This window comes from Onychostoma macrolepis, chromosome 04 (assembly GCF_012432095.1).
Source record: "Onychostoma macrolepis isolate SWU-2019 chromosome 04, ASM1243209v1, whole genome shotgun sequence".
In the NCBI taxonomy this organism is placed as follows: Eukaryota; Metazoa; Chordata; class Actinopteri; order Cypriniformes; family Cyprinidae; genus Onychostoma; species Onychostoma macrolepis.
In genome coordinates this window covers 8731311-8750779 of record NC_081158.1, presented here as the reverse complement: position 1 = coordinate 8750779, position 19469 = coordinate 8731311, and the positions used below count along the sequence as shown (strand labels likewise).

General features: G+C 39.4%; 1 protein-coding gene across 1 annotated transcript; it reads left to right on the top strand.

Annotated features, from left to right (window-relative positions):
- The first annotated feature begins 1369 nt into the window (after nt 1–1369).
- LOC131538476 (interferon-induced very large GTPase 1-like) lies at nt 1370–16569 on the top strand. Its single transcript, XM_058772349.1, has 2 exons — nt 1370–1768; nt 11076–16569. The coding sequence occupies exons 1-2, from the start codon at nt 1370–1372 to the stop codon at nt 15738–15740; spliced, it is 5064 nt and encodes a 1687-aa protein (XP_058628332.1). The 3' UTR covers nt 15741–16569.
- The last annotated feature ends 2900 nt before the right edge of the window (nt 16570–19469 follow it).

Below are 19469 nucleotides of genomic sequence, written 5' to 3'. Positions count from 1 at the left end.
TGTTAACAGAGATGGAGGTACGCTAATCAAGGAGGCTTCACAAAGAATCTAGGAAGCAGGTGGAATTCCAGCAGTACAATCCCCACCGGGGTCCAGCCATCTTCCAGCTCCTCATACAGGGCACTTAGTCTTCTAAGGAGAAGGCGGATCTGAGGACTGTTATTCTTTCTCAGAAGGCTTCGGCGAGGAAGTCCTGATGCCGTGAGTACTAGGCTTCTGAGGGCAGGCCCCTCTGGGGAAGAGCGGTGTGCACCTCATCATACGGTGCCCGTCTCTCCTCAGTGCCCTCAGAAGACCGGTCTGTTAACTCTGCCACCTCCGGTGCTTCAGGGCACAGCGGTCTCCAGCGAGCGCAGTGCTCAGTGTCCGCCCAGAAACGTAGCGGCGGGTTATTAGAGCAGTCAGATCGGTCTGTCTCTGCCGGTTATCCACCTCAGGTGCCGAGCTGGCTGCTCAGACTTCACCAGAGGCCAGTCTTAGTTCCCTTAAGTAGACTTTTTGGCAGCATGGAAGCGCCTGCCAAATGTGTCTCTGTGGGTCCTGCAGACTGTGGAGAGAGGCTACAGAATCCAATTCGGTTCTCGTCCGCCTAGATTCAATGGGGTCAAGCACACTGTGGTGCGGACCGAGCAGGCTCAGGTGATGGAACAGGAAGTGGTGGCTACTGTTTTGAGAAAGGAGGTCAAAGAGCACATCCCTCTGCTTGAGAGAGAGTCCGGCTTTTACAGTCGATACTTCATTGTTCCAAAAAAGGGTGGGGGGTTATAAATCTTCGCCAACTCAACCACTCTGACAAGACGTTCAGATTAAAGATGCTGGCAAAGCATACCAATATCGGATTCTTCCGTTTGGCCTAGCACTGTCACCCCACACTTTCACCAAGTGTGTTAATGCAGCTCTGGCTTCTCTCAGACTCCAAGGCATCCGCATATTGAATTACATCGATGATTGGTTGATTCTACCTCAATCAGAACAGATGGCGGTTCAGCAGTGAGATGTCATCCTATATATATATATATATACAGTATATACATATACACACTACCATGCAATAGTCTTTGGCCACTTATATTTTCACCAACAAAAAAATAATTTTAAGTCAGTAAAATTCAGTCTTTCTATCTTTTGCTGTAGTGTGTCAGGACCACCTATCTTGGTGTGGTCTGGGATTCAACAACGATGCAGGTCTGTCTCCTGCTCGTATCGATGTGATTCTCGCAGCCATGAACAGTGTCTAGGCTCCACCCCGAGGTGGTGTGGCAGATCTGGAGTATATTTGACCAGGCTCAAGTAGACCTGTTTGCATCTCGGGAGACCTTGCATTATACTCTCTGGTTCTCCCTCACACATCCAGCTCCTCTGGGATGCCATGGTACAGAAAAGGCCATGGCTGCGTCTGTACGCCTTCCCCACAATTGCTCTGCTCACAGGAGTTCTGGATAGAGTCCGCCGGGATGGGGTCAGTCTACTGCTTGTAGCCCCTTTCTGGCCGGCCCAAGTATGGTTCTCAGACATTGTGTCCCTTCTCGACGGCTCTCCGTGGGAGACTGACTCAAGCAGATGGCGCGATTGTACATCCTCGCCCAGGACTATGGAAGATATAGGTGTGGCCTCTGAGGGGGCACATCTCATGGACTGCAGTCTCTCGAGTGAGGTTAAGACCATTCTCCATTCCAGAGCTCTTTCCATGAGGAAACTGTACTCCCTGAAGTGGAAGCTTTTCACTTCATGGTGTGGAGAGCGACAGGTGGACCCAGTCAACTGCCCAGTCAGTTCAGTGCTGGAGTTCCTGCAAGATCATTTCTTTGCAGGGTTGACTCCCTCTACCCTAAAGGCATACATGGTGGCCAAAATGTGTATATATACTGTATATATATATATTTACACTAACATGCAAAAGTCTTTGGCCACTTGTATTTTCACCAACAAAAAAATTATTTTAAGTCAGTTATTTCTATCTTTTGCTTTAGTGTGTCAGTAGGAAATATCAGATTACCGAATATTTATTTTGCCAGTAATTGTAATAAACCAGTGCGATTTTTGTATGCACAACATAGTCTGACAACAGCCAGTGCTCCACACAGAGATAGTGCCTGGGATGTCTTTGCCTCAAGGTGACCCACCGCTGCATCAGTGCTGTGGCCCCTTGGAATGCCTCTCGCCTGTATCAGACAGGCTCCCCATTGGAACTGACTTCTAGAAAGACAGCCTCAAGGGGACACCACATCCTTGTCCATTCGAGTGGTCGGGTGTGCCGTGGAAAATTATCTAAAATTCCATATCTCTATTATATTTCGTTATTATTATTTTAAATCACTGCTATTGGTCATCGTTATGTCTGTTTGTAGGGTTTATAAATATTTAACCAATGAAAAGCATTCAAAAGAGCTTGTGACTTAACCTCGTAACGTAATTTGATCCTCAAATTGTCAGTCAAACCTCATAACTCCACCCCGCCTCCATTCAGAATGAAGCGCCGTGACGTGCAGTTTGAAGACAGACGTCTACGTCTTCACAATACAAGGTTAGCTAAATAAAGAACTGATGTTTGAATAAGAGCAGCGTTTCCTTTACTCAGGAAACGCTGTCTATAAAGGCTAATGTTTTTGTATGTTTAAAGAGCAGTCTGTCTTAGAATTTGGGGGCTAGTTGTAGGCAATACACTTTTGTACGTTTTAAATATCCTGTGCATAGCGGTTCGTCTTTTATATCATGAGATTTTGGTCAAATGTATTAAACAACAAGAGAAACTGAGTGCCCATATAGCTACAATAAACTTTAAACCTGCAAACTAATGAAAACGTGAAGCTATTTATTTACTACCTCAGATGCGGCCGTTCTAATGATAGACAAAACACAGATCTCTGTCATTCGGTCGTCGAAGACCTTGTTAACTCCATTTGAGTATGATTTTAAGAAATTAAGTGCAAATGTCTGATCCTATATAAAGCCAAAATACCAACTCTGAAGACGCAGTGTTTAATTATTGGGGGGGAAAAAAACTTTATTTTATTGACTGACAAGTCTCCCCATATTGGGAGAAATCGGAAGTGCAGAGGCGTTGTGTGCGCTGTGTGAACATGATGTTACTGTAGTTCTAGATTAAGTCAAGTCACCTTTATTTATGTAGCGCTTTTAAAAATACAGATTGTGTCAAAGCACTTAACAGTATCAAATTGGAGGATAGAGTGTCAGTAACATATAATTAAATGTGAATGTGCATTAATTCATCCCACTCACAAAAAGATTTAGTATTCATCAAAATGATAATATCTAATCTCATTTTATTAACCAATGTCTTTGCTGCTGACCTTTGATCCAGTTCAATCATACTAATAAGCAAAAATGACTTTAGATAAACTAACAATTGTGCTTCATTGTTTTTTTATTGCTGAAGAGTGTTGAAACTTCTTCTCCTGCATCCTACTGTACAGACGTGAATTTACTTTTCCTTCAGCCTGAGGTTTATTCATTACACTTTTTGGTGTGAAAGGGCTTTTACATTTGCTATAAATAGAACTTCTTAATATTAAAAACAATCAAGCCCTGCTCATATTTAGAAAGTAACGCAAAAGTAACGCAACGCATTGCTTTCCATAAAAAGTAACTAAGTAACGTAATTAGTTACTTTTTTAGGGAGTAATGCAATATTGTAATGCATTACTTTTAAAAGTAACTTTCCCCAACACTGGTGGTGTGCCATGTGATTTTTTACATATCAAAACTGTGCCGCGGCAGAAAAAAGGTTGGGAAACACTGGCCTAACTATTTCCCTGCATTTATCACATGTGAATCCCTCATTGCTGACATAAAATATACATATGGCAAGCAATGCAAACAACAATAGAGTGGGGGAATTATGACGTCACTTTGTAGGCGGATCAGCTGTTAGCATGAAACTGGTTCCCTCGACAAAAAGCCAATAGGATTTTTCCATGGGCTTTTGGATAATCGCAAAAAATAAACTCTGTGTTCAATCATAGTTCATGAAACTTTGTCACGTTTTGTCCATCAAGATAATCTTCACAAAATAATATAACTGATGAATTTTGAAGCCTAAATAAAAGCGCCAAAACTAAAAAGCTAAACTTAGGCTATAAACGAACTACAGCACCACGGTTGCTCGCCTACGGCTCTCCCGACAACTTTCTCAAACTTATTTATTTAACACGTTCAGTGAAAAGGATTTACTCTGTATATGAATTTTAATCCTACATGAAGCTACATGAAGCTTTTCATATAAACTGGAATAAATACAAAACTAGAGCCAAAATAAAACTGAAATGAGACATTAGTAATAAAGTATAGTGAATAAATGAAATAATCTTAACTAAAGGACATTTGAAAGCACGTATTTCTGTACATTTCGAAATTAGGTGCATTAAAAGTCAATAAATCCTTGATTAATATGAATATTTTAATTAAAAATGTGTCTCCACATACTATTCAATAAAATTCTAGTGCATTTAATCTATTAAATAACAGCAGAGTGAACAAGTTTTTGGATACGGTAAGATTAAACTTATTTTAGTGAACAAGTATCACATTTCAGCTCTCGTTTTGTTAGAAATGGTACACAAAATGTTATTTTATCCTTGCTGAAAAGCTTCTTGTGGCCGTAAACATTTAATTTGAACTTGGCTTTAAGCACTATGCATCATTAAAGTTTCACTTTTACCACCTAAAGCCGGTAAATGTGGTGTTTACATGGATTAATCATAAAATGAGTTTACCTTATGGTCCGAACCCAGAGTCTCCGCATCAGTGAGCGATAAACTCGAGCATCTTCCCTCCGAAGACTTGTGTCGCATATCGGGGCAAAGCAAAAAAACATTATAAAATGCGGGAAACTATTCATAAATAAATATTTGGATCATAAATATTCATAAATACTTGGGAAATTATGGAAATATATGGTTCAGAACAATAAATGGAAATAAAGAGTCCCTGTATATCATCTAGTGGAAATGTTTTGTACTGCATCCACAAAATCGTACTTAAAAATTCATTTTTTGAGATATCAACTTGGCACAAAACTTGTTCAGATTATTGGCTTTGATTTTCTTAAAGATTTGGTGGTAGTCTTGTTTTGTAAAATTTCTATTTAATATAAAATATAATAAAAATATATATTTTTATATTTTACATTCTACAATTAATTGAATTACAAATTATACTACAACTGGAAAATACTATAAATTGATAAACTGTTCGGCGTGATGACGTTTAATGTCTCCGACAGCGCCTGTAGTCCCATTTAGCAACTTGTTAGCAACCGTCTTTTTTAAGAAACATAACAGTTTTAAAAAATCATGAGTGGGGTGTAACTGGTGTGTTTTATGTCGTAGAATAAAACGTGAAAGTATCTTGAACCCGTGTGTACCACGGACCTTATTTAAGGGATTTAACCAAAATCCCATTTAAAAAAACCCATTGACTCTGGGACCGGAAGTGATAAAATGCACTTGCTTCCGGGTTTTTGCCTACAAAGTGGCATCATAGTTCCACCACTCTATAGCAGGAGAAGAAGCCATTACTCACTGTGATTGATGAATGATTCACTTACTACTGTTGTTTGATGAACTCGTGAAAAACGGAGTGAGAGAGAAATGAAACGAAGTGAGAAAAAAGAAAACAATAATAGGCGCGAATAGAAACGCGAATGTCAAGCTAATGAATGCTAACGCGCTGCATTCACGGTTTTAGATTAAAAGCGAACGATCAATTTAGTTGGATAGATAATATCAGAAATATGGTGGGAATTAACTTTAAAGAACAGAAAGTGAAAGTAATATAGAGATTCAACAGAAAAGCAAAGCTGCACGCAGCACGGTAGACTGTTGTATATGTTTGCAGTATATGTATATGTTTGCAGAAAAAAATGCAAACATATACATCAGTCTTGCTCACATATTATTGTAGCACAGTTTATGCTGAACACAAAAAAAAAACATGTTAGTCAATAGTATGTTATAAGTAGCTGAAATAACACAAATGTCAGTGTGACCTGCCATGCTATAAAGCCCTAAACATACTGCACGATTTTCGGCTGTCCCAGATGAAAGATTGGTATCGTGAAACAATCGTAGCGATCAGTGCTCCTACACAGTGCTTCCGACACTTTTATGGACAATCTTCGACTCCTTCCTGAGATCGCTAGGACACCCGAGGCTATGCACCCTAACCGGCCGGGCGGAAGTGCTCGCAGGCGGCGTCGAGATCGTAAACAAAGGCGGGGGAAGCGCGGAGGACTAAGAGCTAAGCTAAGGCTAACACCACACCGGCTCTCTTTACCCAGCATTTTCCTTGCCAATGTACGGTCGCTAGTGAACAAAATGGAGGAGATTCGACTCAGCATCACACACAGCAAGAAACTTTTGAACTGTAACGTCCTAATCTTCACGGAAACCTGGTTAAACAGCGGAATACCGGACACCGCTATTGAGCTAGCGGACGCCACACACTCGGGCGGATAGAACATTAGATGGCTCCGGTAAGACCAGAGGTGGTGGATTGTGCATTTACATTAACAAAGCTTGGTGCACAAACTCTGCTATTGTTGGGAGTCATTGTTCAGCTAACCTTGAGTTTCTCATGGTTAAATGTAGACCGTTTTATCTACCGCGGAGTTCACTTCCACCATTATAACTGCAGCCTATATTCCCCGGATGCTGATGCCAAGCTTGCTATGAAAGAACTTCACGCAGCCATCAGTAAACAACAGACTGATCACCGGAAGCGGCTTTTATTGTTGCAGGTGACTTTAATCACTCAAACTTAAAGTCAGTGCTACCCAAGTTTCACCAGCATGTTTCCTGTCACACCAGAGGAAACAAAACCTTAGACCATGTTTACACAAACATGGCTGGAGCTTACGTTGCGACACCCCTCCCCACCTGGGACAGTCAGATCACCTTTCTTTGTTCCTCACCCCAAATATGCACCCCTCATCAACCGTGTGAAGCCATCAGTGAAGACCATCAAAGTGTGGCCTGCGGGGCAGATTCCACACTCCAGGAAAGGTTTCTACACACAGACTGGAGTATGTTTGCTTCTCAAGCCACCAGTGGCGCTCACACAGACATTGACTCTTACACCTCCTCTGTATTGGATCATATCAATATCACCATTGACAGTGTTACAACCCAGAAACAGATCACCACATATCCAAATCAGAAGCCTTGGATGAACAAGGAAGTGCGACTCCTGTTGAAGTCACGCAACACTGCCTTCAGATCAGGAGATGCACAAGCCTACAGCACATCCAGAGCAAACCTGAAGAGGGGCATCAAAAGGCCAAGCACTGCTACAAGCTAAAGATAGAGGGACACTTTTCCAACTCTGACCCTCGACGCATGTGGCAGGGCATTCAGGCCATCAGTGACTACAAACCCACCCACTCCACCCCCGCAGCCACTGATGTCAACTTCCTGAACGAGCTAAATTACTTTTATGCTCGCTTTGAAAGAGACAACAGAGAAACTGCCACCAAGCTCAATCCTCAGATGACCACCCACCAATCATACTCTCCTCCACAGATGTCTGCAAGGAACTGAACGGATCAGCGCGCACAAGGCTGCTGGACCAGACAACATCCCTGGTCGTGTTCTCAGGGCATGTGCGGAGCAGCTCGCTGGGGTTTTACAGACATTTTCAACCTGTCTCTTGCCCAAGCAGCCGTACCAACATGCTTTAAATGCACTTCCATTGTGCCAGTGCCAAAACACTCTAGTCCGAGGTGCCCTAATGACTACCGCCCTGTAGCACTCACACCCATCGTCATGAAGTGCTTTGAGCGGCTGGTCCTGGAACACCTAAAAGACTCTCTACCATCCACATTGGACTCACACCAGTTTGCCTATCAGAGCAATAGGAGCACAGAGGATGCAGTTTCCATGGCACTGCACTCTGTGCTCACTCACCTGGACAATAAGAACACTTATGCACGTATGCTGTTTGTTGACTTCAGCTCAGCATTCAACACTGTCATCCCAACCAAGTTAATAGCCAAACTTGGAGACCTGGGCATCAATACCTCAATGTGTAACTGGATTTTGGACTTCCTGACCAACAGACCCCAGAATGTTCGATCAGGATTCACCTGCTCCACATCCATCACACTTAACACTGGTGTACCACAGGGCTGTGTGCTAAGCCCGTTTCTCTACTCCCTCTTCACCTCTGACTGCAAGCCTGTGTATGGATCTAATTCCATCGTCAAGTTTGCAGACGACACCACGGTGATTGGCCTCATCAGTAACAACGATGAGACTGCCTATAGGGAGGAGATCCAGCACCTGGCCACATGGTGCACTGAAAATAACCTGCTCCTCAACACCACCAAAACGAAGGAGCTCATCGTGGACTTCAGGAAGGAGTCAAGAGGCACACACGACACCATCCACATCAATGGAATGGCTGTTGAGCGTGTCTCCAGTTTCAAGTTCCTGGGGATCCACATCTCGGCGGACATGTTGTGGAAAACCAACACCTCCAGCCTGGTCAAGAAGGCTCACCAGCGCCTCTTCTTTCTGAGGACACTGAGGAAGAATCAGCTCTCCTCAGCTATCCTGGTGAACTTCTATCGCTGCGCAATAGAAAGCATCCTGACCAACTGTGTCACAGTATGGTATGGGAGCTGCTCTGTTGCGGAGCGCAAGGCACTGCAACGGTGGTGAAAACTGCCCAGCGCATCACAGGGACTCCACTACCTGCCATCGAACACATCCAGAGGAAACGCTGTCTGCATCGAGCTCGCAGCATCCTTAAGGACTCCTCTCACCCAGCCCACAGACTGTTTTCTCTCCTGCCCTCCGGCAGGCGTTTCAGGTGCCTCCGGACCAGGACCAGCAGACTAAAGAACAGTTTCTTCCCCAGAGCTGTCTCTTTACTGAACTCTACCCCGTTGATCCACTTCCTCATATATTATTAACTCTTCTCTCCTACCTCACATCTGCCTTATTTGCACTACTGAATGTAAATATTTATCACAGTAACAACTGTTTACTTTTGTATCTTGCACTACCATACCTAAATTGGACTATGCTCATTTGCACTGCCGACTGTTGTTACATTATCAATGCTTACATTAATATTTTGTACAGTTAATCACTTCCACTGCACTTTTACACCTTGTTTATAGTAACAGTCATCTGTATATATATTATATTGATAGTACATATCACCTGTAAATTCTGCCTATAGTAATAGCCATCTGTATATTTATTCACTATACACATTCACCTGTAAATTCTGTATATTTATTCACTATACATATTCACTTGTAATTTCTGTATATTTATTCACTATACATATTCACCTGTAAATTCTGTACATTTATTCACTATACACATTCACCTGTAAATTCTGTATATTTATTCACTATACACATTCACCTGTAAATTCTGTATATTTATTCACTATACATATTCACTTGTAATTTCTGTATATTTATTCACTATACATATTCACCTGTAAATTCTGTTTATATTAATAACCATCTTCTATATATATTTATACATATACTCAGTACATATCCTTGTCCTGCACTTATTCAACCATTGTATATACTGCACTTGCTACTATTGCACTTCTGGTTAGACCTAAACTGCATTTCGTTGCCCTGTACCTGTACTTGTGTAATGACAATAAAGTTGAATCTAATCTAATCTAATCTAATCAGTGCTCTTATGTCATACAGTGAGAGAAGTTCAAAGACGGGCGTTGTCATGGTCTTGTGACCAAAGATAGCCTATGATACAGCATGATCATCGCACAGTGTGTTTGCTGATACAATCCACGTTTACTGACCAACCAATAAAAATGCGACATGAAATCAACGCATGAAATTTTTTTTCAGCACACATAAAAAAATACAACTGCTAAAGTGTGATTTATCATGCTCTTTTTGTTTACCACTAGCATATGCTGATGACGTTTTATTCTTTTATAGTAACATGCATCACTATGCACACACAGAATCTTGTTGTCAACACTGCCCTATGACTTTTATTATTAAAATACCCTAGATACTAGATCGCTACATTATATTCCTTAGCAACGAGGTGATAAAAACAGTATTTGAAGTAACTAAACACAGCTTCATTGTTTTTGTAGAGAGACACGCACACAGGTAATGCACACATTACTGTCAGCTCTTTCTCTCTCTCTCTCTCTTTCGATCGATAATTAATTTTAAAAAAAGCTATAATTCATTCAAAGAAATGTGATCTTACCGCACTATTTCATTTCTGTGTCTGATTTGAAGCGGGCAGAATGCTAGCGCTAGTGAGCCGTAACTGATGAAAATAACTGTCATTTTTACCCTTCTGGTCAAATATTGTGCTGCAAACATCATTAACAGCAACTTGTCAATGCTGGCAAATGACCATGGTATAAGCGGGATAATGCACGGCTTAAATGATTTTAATGCACGACATGGAGACCTAGAATCACTCGACATGAAGCGGAATGTGGTTGCCTCCGCGAAGTGAATTAAATCGTTTAATGCACAGCTAACCGTGCATTATCCCTTACACACACACACACATATAACCATATAAACCACAAAACCAGTCTTAAGTGTCAATTTTTCGAAAATGAGATGATTATACATGTATGGTTTGTTAGGATCGGACAATATTTGGCTGAGATACAACTATTTGAAAATCTGGAATCTGAGGGTGCAAAAGAATCTAAATACTGAGAAAATCGCCTTTAAAGTTGTCCAAATGAAGTTCTTAGCAATGCATATTACTAACCAAAAATGAAGTTTTGATATATTTCTGGTAAGAAATTTACTAAATATCTTCATGGAACATGATCTTTACTTAATATCCTAATGATTTTTGGCATAAAAGAAAAATTTATAATTTTGACCCATACATTGTATTTTTGGCTATTGCTACAAATATACCCCAGCTGACTTAAGACTGGTTTTGTGGTCCAGGGTCACATATATATATTGTGTATATGTTAGTATACACAACACAAAATTTAATGACATCATTTATTTTACAGGATGCTGAACATGTACCCACAACAAATGGAGAGAAATTTTATTATCTTATTGGCAGCTTCATCTTCATGACAAATATCATCAGAAACTCAAAGCTGCAGACTTTCTTCAGCTAACTGCTCAATCAGGTGTAATTCAGTCCCATAACACGTGTGCAGAGCATGACTTAGTTCACATGTTTCTACAAAGACTACTGATGATGGACTATAGAACAAGACATATGACCATTGAAGAGAGCAATGAGCAATGTTATACACAAAGCATCAGTGATTTGGGAAGAAATGAGATAGATCTTTTTGATGATCTCTTTAGTGAACTACATTTGTCTAATGAAGAAAGATGCAAATCAGGCAAAATCCACCCAATGGATGTTCAGATGGCTGTGTTTCATTGTGCTGATAGTTTCCTGAAGCAGCTGATGGTAACTAAACTCTCACAATGTCAGTATGCTCTGCCCCTGCTTGTTCCTGATCCATTCACACAACAGCTTGAGTTTCCTCTCTGGACTTTTAGACAAATCAACAAAAACTGGAATATAAAAAATAACAATGAAATTATCACTAAAACCCAGCCAGTCTGCAAGGCAGCAACTCCAATGGTGGCTTTCTTCAGATTTGGTCTGGTGTCCTCATCAAAGTCTGAGCTGATGAACAAACTGATCAATGAGAAACACAACACATTCTTTCACAGGAACTGCAAAGGCAGCAGCACAACTAGAGTACTGATGGACGGAGTGGTGGAGATTGCCTGGTACTGTCCCTCCGGGAAAGACACTGATACATTTACTGACTGTGTTGCATTCTGCAATCTGCACGGTGATGCAGGAGACCATGACAAACAACTGAATATCTTGGCTGAAATGGCTTCTGTGAATGTTGTTCTTTTGCCACAGCTTGACAGATATGACAAAAATGCAATGAAAATCCAAATGATCTGCCAGGTCACAACTCCACTTATCTTCCTTCTTACTGAGAATAATGTCACACTCTCACACATACAAAATGGAAAAATGAAAATTGGCTTGAAAGACAGAAATCAGTCAGAAGTAATGGAGGAACTTGTAAGAGCTATAAATGATGGCCTTTCACTTTCATCTACTAGATCATGTAGTGTTTTCAGACTTGAAGATGTGGCCAGATTGTCAGAGATTAGAGTAGATGAGCATGATCATGATGACTGCAGAACAGGAAAAGAAAAAGCACAGCAGATGATGAGCTTACTGGAGAAGACAGATCTAACGCAAAGCAAAGAATTACTTTTGCCCTGTCAGGGAAAACTGTGGCATCAGTGGTGTCAGAAGAACAAAGAGCTGCATCGACCTCAAAGAAATGAAACTGAAATGGACATAAGTGTCAAAAACGCAGACCTAAAGAAAATCCGTAAACAGCAACATGCATCAGATACCAGTGAGTTCATGACGTTGTTTCTGAAAGAAATGAACACACTTAATGCAGATGAAAAGGTGTTTTTTCTTAAATGGCTTGGAATTCTCCTAGATCAACGCACCTCAGAAGTTCTTTCTGCTCTGCATTCCAAGTACAATATAAAGTGTTCAGAGGTCTTAAAACTAAAGAAGAACAATGTTAAACCTGAACAGCTGGCAGCTGAGCAAACAGAACTAAAGAAAATATCTGAAGATTTACATTCTGCAAACTTTGGCTTGGTGCACATCCTACGAGAGATTGGTCAAATCTATGAATCATGTTCATCTGTAAAGAAGAACATGCATGGCCTGCAGTGTCACTTTTCTTCTCTCCCAAGTCTCGCAGCAGAGATAATGATCTCTGGATTTCCACTGGAACTGATGGATGGAGATGCTTCTCATGTATCTCTGATATGGGTTACTGCTGTTTTTGATGAACTTGTCAAGAAACTGGGAAACTTGAGTGTCTTTGTGCTGTCAGTTTTGGGAATCCAGAGCACTGGGAAGTCCACGTTGCTGAATACCATGTTTGGACTCCAATTTGCAGTCAGTGCTGGCAGGTGCACCAGAGGAGCTTTCATGCAGCTGGTCAAAGTCTCAGATGAGATGAAAACACAGCTTAAGTTTGACTATATTCTGGTTGTTGATACTGAGGGTCTTTGTTCACTAGAATTGTCTGGAATGGAAACGACACATCATGACAATGAACTGGCCACATTTGTTGTTGGTGTAGGAAATGTGACACTGATCAATATCTTTGGAGAAAACCCGGCTGGGTTGCAAAAAATTCTTCAGATTGTTGTTCAGGCCTTCCTGAGAATGAAGAATGTCAAACTGAATCCCAGCTGTATATTTGTGCATCAAAATGTTGACATAATGGCAAAAGAAAAAATCATTCAGGAAAGGATGAATCTGCTAGAGGAACTGGATGAGATGACAGAACTTGCTGCAAAAGATGATGTCTGTGATGTTCAGTGCTTCAATGAAGTAATTAAATTTGATGCTCTGAATGATGTGAAGTATTTTTCAGAGCTCTGGGAAGGGAACCCACCTATGGCACCTCCAAACCCAAACTACAGTGAAAATGTTAAAGATCTAAAGGACACAATTATTTCTCAAGCCTCAAAATCTGATAGCATGAGGTTGACACACCTTAAATATCGTATTGAAGCACTTTGGGAGGCATTACTTAATGAAAACTTTGTATTCAGCTTCAGAGATTGTTTAGCGATAGCTGTTTACAGAAGACTTGAAACAGAATACAGTAAGTGGACCTGGAGTCTTCGATTTGCCATGCTAGAGATTGAAAACAAACTACTTAACAAAATAGAAAATGGAACAATTCATGAAGTTCTAGAACATAATCTCCAAGCAGAACTAAGGCAGATAAGTGAAGAAGTGAATAAATCAATGTCAGAATATTTTGAGAAAGACAATGATGCTTGTATTCTGATTCAGTGGAGAACGTCTTTTAAGATAAAAATCAAAGATGTTCAGGAAAACATTGTGAGAGAAACAAAGAAAAAGTTGCATGAGGTTCTTCAACAACAACACCTGAAGAAAAGGATTGATGCTCAGAGGACACATCATGAAAATACTCTTTTTGAAAAAAGCAAACATTCCGCCTTAAAGTTCAAAGACAGTGCAAACAATGAAGAAACTCTGAAAAAGGAATTTAATTTCTTCTGGCATCAGCAGTTGGCTGATATTAAGAGAGAAATGCCTCCAATCAAAACTATCGATGTTTTCAGAGACATGAAGCATATCCTCAGTGACATACATGAAAGTGTTCCTCTAGACCGCATCAAGGGCAGTGAATGCATTGATCTTGCCTCAGTGTCAGGATATGCAGATTATGTTGTTTTCAAAAGGTCCAAAAAAATATTTTCTAGTCAGTCACTGGATAAAGAGAACGAAGACAAAATTAGAGCATTAGTAGCAGGCATTGCACAGGAGACAGATGAGATGATTAAGTCAAAACCCATATCAAAAATGGGTTACAACATTGTCTATGTCCAACAACTCACAGATTTCATAAAGAAGAAAGTAAAAGAACATGAGGAAGGGCCAGTAACATATGTTTTTAAGAAGGAATTCACCATGGACCTCACATTTCACATTTTCAAGAGAGCAAACAGGACATTTACTGATCTCCACAGAATATTCAGGGAAGCCAATGATCCTGTTCTTTATTTTGAAAAAAAGAAAGAAGAGTACTACAATATTTTCCAGAAATATTGTCAAGGAGCAACATCATCTGCCATTTTTGGACAGTTCATCTGTAATAAACTAAAAGAGCCCATTCAACAGAGTGTCTACAAAAAGACTGCCAGAGACCTGGCAAATGAAATGAGATCAAACTGTGAATCATTGAATGGGAACCGATCTAAACTAGAGAAACACATCCTGAAGGTACTGGCAGAAAAGGAGAATTTTGACATGTATGTGACATACATTCATAATCCCAGAGAGCTCTTTAAGACTTTCATCAGAGATGAAGTCAGTAAGTACATCAGTGAAAAGTTCAATGTTAGTGTTCTGCAAAAGATAAAAGAGGGCATTAAACTGCACCAGCAGAAGATCATAGAAGCAGCACATGAAGCATCTAAACTGGTTAAAGTAAAGAACGATGTTGATTCATGGTTAAATCATTTTACAAACCAGCTGTCAGATGTGCTGATGCTCTCTGAAAAGATCTTCACCGGAGTGAGTCATAATGATGTTGACATCAATCTCTTAGTAGATGTGATCCGAAGAGAACTCCCTTCTGTAAAATTTGACTCAAGCAGAACATTTAGGTTAGTTAATTTTCTAGGTAAGCTAGACTATAAGGACAGGCCAGATGAGATTCTGATTGATCACCTTTGTCAGTGCTGTTGGGTTACGTGCCCTTTCTGTAAAGCCATCTGCACAAACACCATAGAAAATCATGGAGGAGATCACAGCGTTCCGTTCCATCGTAACGTAGGGCTGAATGGATGGTATTTCAGTGGAACAACTAACTTGAGCGTTGACATCTGCACATCAGAAGTAGCAAGCGATCACACATTTTCCCGAAATGCTTCAGATACCATAGCAATACCATGGAGAGAATACAGAAAAGGAGGTCCCAAATATGCTAACTGGAGCATTACACCTGACCATTCTGAGCTGCCATACTGGAAGTGGGTTGTCTGCAGATTCCAAAAAGATCTGGAAAATAAGTACAATAAAAGATTTCTGGAGTCTGGGAAGATTCCAGATGAATGGAGGAATTACACAAAACAGGAAGCTATTCAGAGTTTGAGCTGCCTTATTTAAAACCATAGTGCAATTTAGGATTTGTGTTTTCTAAATGGTATCTCAAAAAGACAAAATTATACGGTCTATGTAGGTCTTTGCATGACAAAAATTAAAGCTAATATTGACCTAAGCAGTAACATAATTCCAAAGGAAAGTTCCAATAACCAAACACTGGATGAAGAATAGCTTAGTGTAACTCAAGTGTCTGGACTGCTTTTCAGAGAAAATTCAAAATATGCAACTTATTACAACATAGAGTTACGTATGTACACATGATTAGGGCAATAGCAGCTTATTTTATAAGCATGGAAAAACAACACAACAAAAAACATAATTTAATTTAGCAGTAATGCATTTCAGAGTGTGTTGTCTAATTCACTACTTTTTAGAAATGGTACTTTTAATTATGTTTATATTTTACCTCTAAAATAAATAATGACACCATGTACATATCTTCCTTCATTTGTGCTGCATATTAATAATGCATTGATTAAATATTTGTCTGAAGTCATTGCATAAATGCATATATTTAGAATTGCAATTCTCAGCTTTGTCTTTTTACACAGACTGTCAATATTATCTTTCCACGATACCTTATTGTCTAATGTTACACCTAAATACTTATACTTTTCTACCTGTCTAAAATTTTCATTATGTATAACTACAGGCCTTGTATGTGCATCAGATGTTGACCTAAATACAGTTTCCTCTGTTTTTTTTTATATTAATGAAAGTAGAGAAATAAGATGATCAAGCTGCATTAAGAGTGTTCCTGTACGGATTAATGTGTTCAGTATATGCCAAGGAGTGAATAATAAGGCCAGTTTTCTTATAAAGCCTTTCTAGCCGGCGGCTCATGTGTGTAAATGTAAATTAATATAAATTTTTATACATAGTAGTTAAACAGAATTTATTTTCTTCATTGTCTCAGGTCTTTTGGATCAACAAAACAGATTCTTGTATTATTCTTTATGTCTGTAATTATGAGTGTCTTGTTGAGGAACCAAATTAAAATCTGTTCAAAGATAGTAGGACAGCCTCTTGAAAAATCATATGAACTTTCTAATCGTAAGAACCTCTTAAGGCTGGCCAAGTATAATTTTTTAATCCCAGTCATGTGTTGTATAATGAATTTGTGCTTCTACCATCTAATCGTCGATTCAAGGTTCCAAGATTTAATCGAGTGAAACTAAAACACTCTTTTGTACATCAGGCTGTCTTAGAGCTGAATAAGGTACACGTAAAATGAAAACTCCAAGGATTTTTTTTTTTTTGGAATTCTATTGTATTTAATGTGTTTGTCTATTGTGAATTGTGTTTTGTGTGCAAGAAACATACTGTTATGCAATAAAAATTTCAGACTTTGTCTGACAATAAAGTTTATATCTAACTATATCTATCTAAACTGCTGCTCTCAGGACCAACATTGCTGTGTGTGTGTGTGTGTGTGTGTATACACAGTATGTATATATCGCCAAATACATTATTTTATCTTACATTAGGTTGATCCAGAGCATGGCATTGAAGTGGCCACTATCATGAGGGAGTTACAGTCCCTGAAATTCACCTTCCAAGGCAACAGACTGACTTCGAAGTGCAGAGACTGCCAGAGCCACATGGTTCTTTCTCCAATGTGCTAAATGTGTTCAGTGAAACAGTTGCCATATTGTCTGATATAATGAAAGTTTAAATGCCAGAAATTTTAACTGAGTTAACAACACAATGTTTAAATAAAAGAGTAGGAAGACAAAGCATTGAAAACATTAGAATTTTTATTTTTGAAAACTTTCATCATAACTCATTACAAATAATCACCAAAAACATGTTAAGCAAACCTCTGTCATCATAACTTTGGCCTCTTGGTAATATAAAACACAAAAATGCTAGCCATCAACTTGAGGTAATTTTTAAAGGAAACCATAGCCATCAACTTTGGCTCTGAGGTAATTCAAACTGTGGTGTCAGCCATCAGAACTATTGACTCAAGGTAATAAGCAACCTGTAAACTCTCAAAACATTAAAACTGCTATAGCATGAAGTGTTTAAATTTGACCAAAACCAGAGTAACTGGAAGTAATGCTTGCCATCAGGTCACGCTCAAAATTCTCATATGTTGTCACATTTTTAGATAATTTTAGAGTTAAAAAACATGTTGATGCCTGTGGCAAAGAACAGTCAACAACTTCAACTTCCAGGTCTGATGACAATGCTCACATTCTGGACTGGATGGGATGTAGTGACTTCAAAATCTCTCCAGATCCTAAATGAACATTAAAGTATTGGAAAATAATCTTCATGGGGATTTGGCAATATGTGGTCAAGCGAAAAAAAAAGGAAGTATTCAAAACTAGGGATGTCCCAAGCCAGTTTTAATATGGCCTCCAACCTTATTATAAAAGATTAATACAACTTCTGAATAGTCTTTATTTGAATGTTTTCTATCAAAACATCTGCCAGTTGCTTCAGAGGTGTTAAAGGAGAAAATCTGCTTCTCACCTCCTCTCCAAAACTGACCACAGCAGTTCAATAATATTCAAGTAAGGGGATTAAGTTGACCAGGACAGATGATGATGATGATATTCATATTGATACTCCAACGGTCCATTTGTACTCCAACTGTTTTATGACCATAGCACCATCTTTTCCACATTTTAGCATTGGTGTTTGAAATTAAATTTTTAGCAGATGCAGCTCTTTTATTGATGTTGGCTTTGTGAAGTTTTCAGTTTTTGTGTAAACATGGTGTTCAGGGTGAATGTCGGGGTTTTCTGTCACTTTACTGCAGTTGATCTGTTGTTTGGACAATCCTTCTTAGTGTTTGACAGTCCCTATCATCAGTCCCTCTATTCTTCTTTGCTGATGAAGTTTTGCATCCTGCATCCAGTCAGTCATCACGATGTTACTAATCACACATGCACACTGCAAAGACAACTGGTGCTGATGTTGACGTTGCGGCCGCACTTTTAGCCAATCACTAGGGATCAGCAGAGAGACGTGATGATTCATGAGTGACGGGTTTTTAGCGCGATAACGTATCTGATTTTGAATGTATAACTGTATAAGTGATCATAATGCCTAAATATAAGTTTCATGGTAAAGAGTGGAGTGTTTTAACTCTCAAAACGTGAATTACACCTGTTGAGGGAGATGACACGAAGGCTCTTTCACTGCAACTCCGAAATCAGAGCACAGTTAAATTATTTAATCAAAATCTATTTATATCTATACGATCCTGTCTTTTAACCCTCTGGGGTCTGAGGGTGTTTTGGGGCCCCGGAGAAGTTTTGACATGCCCTGACATTTGTGCTTTTTTCAGTTGCTTATAAATATTTTAATGGTTAAAGTCTAAAAACACTGTATTCAGCACAAACTGGGCTACAATAATATGTGAGCAGCTTGTACGTACGTGATTGTGTTTTTGAGAAAACAACTTTTATGCGTGTTTAGAAAAAATTAACATTTTAAAGTAACTGAAATAAAGCCATAAAACACATACAGAACATTTGTTCACAAGACTTTTGAGAACTGGATCTTGTAGCCTAGAATATTTGCTTCAAAATGATCTGAAAATAATCTAACTCACTCATTCAGAGAAAACAATATATTGATTTAAATTTTCTAAGTCACTTTTTGAGTGGAAAGGGTCTATGCGAGAGGACGTGAACTATCCTGGATAATGCTGTGACTCACACCTGAGAAGACAAAGAACCGCATAATGAGCTCCATAATGAGCCATTCAGTCAGGTG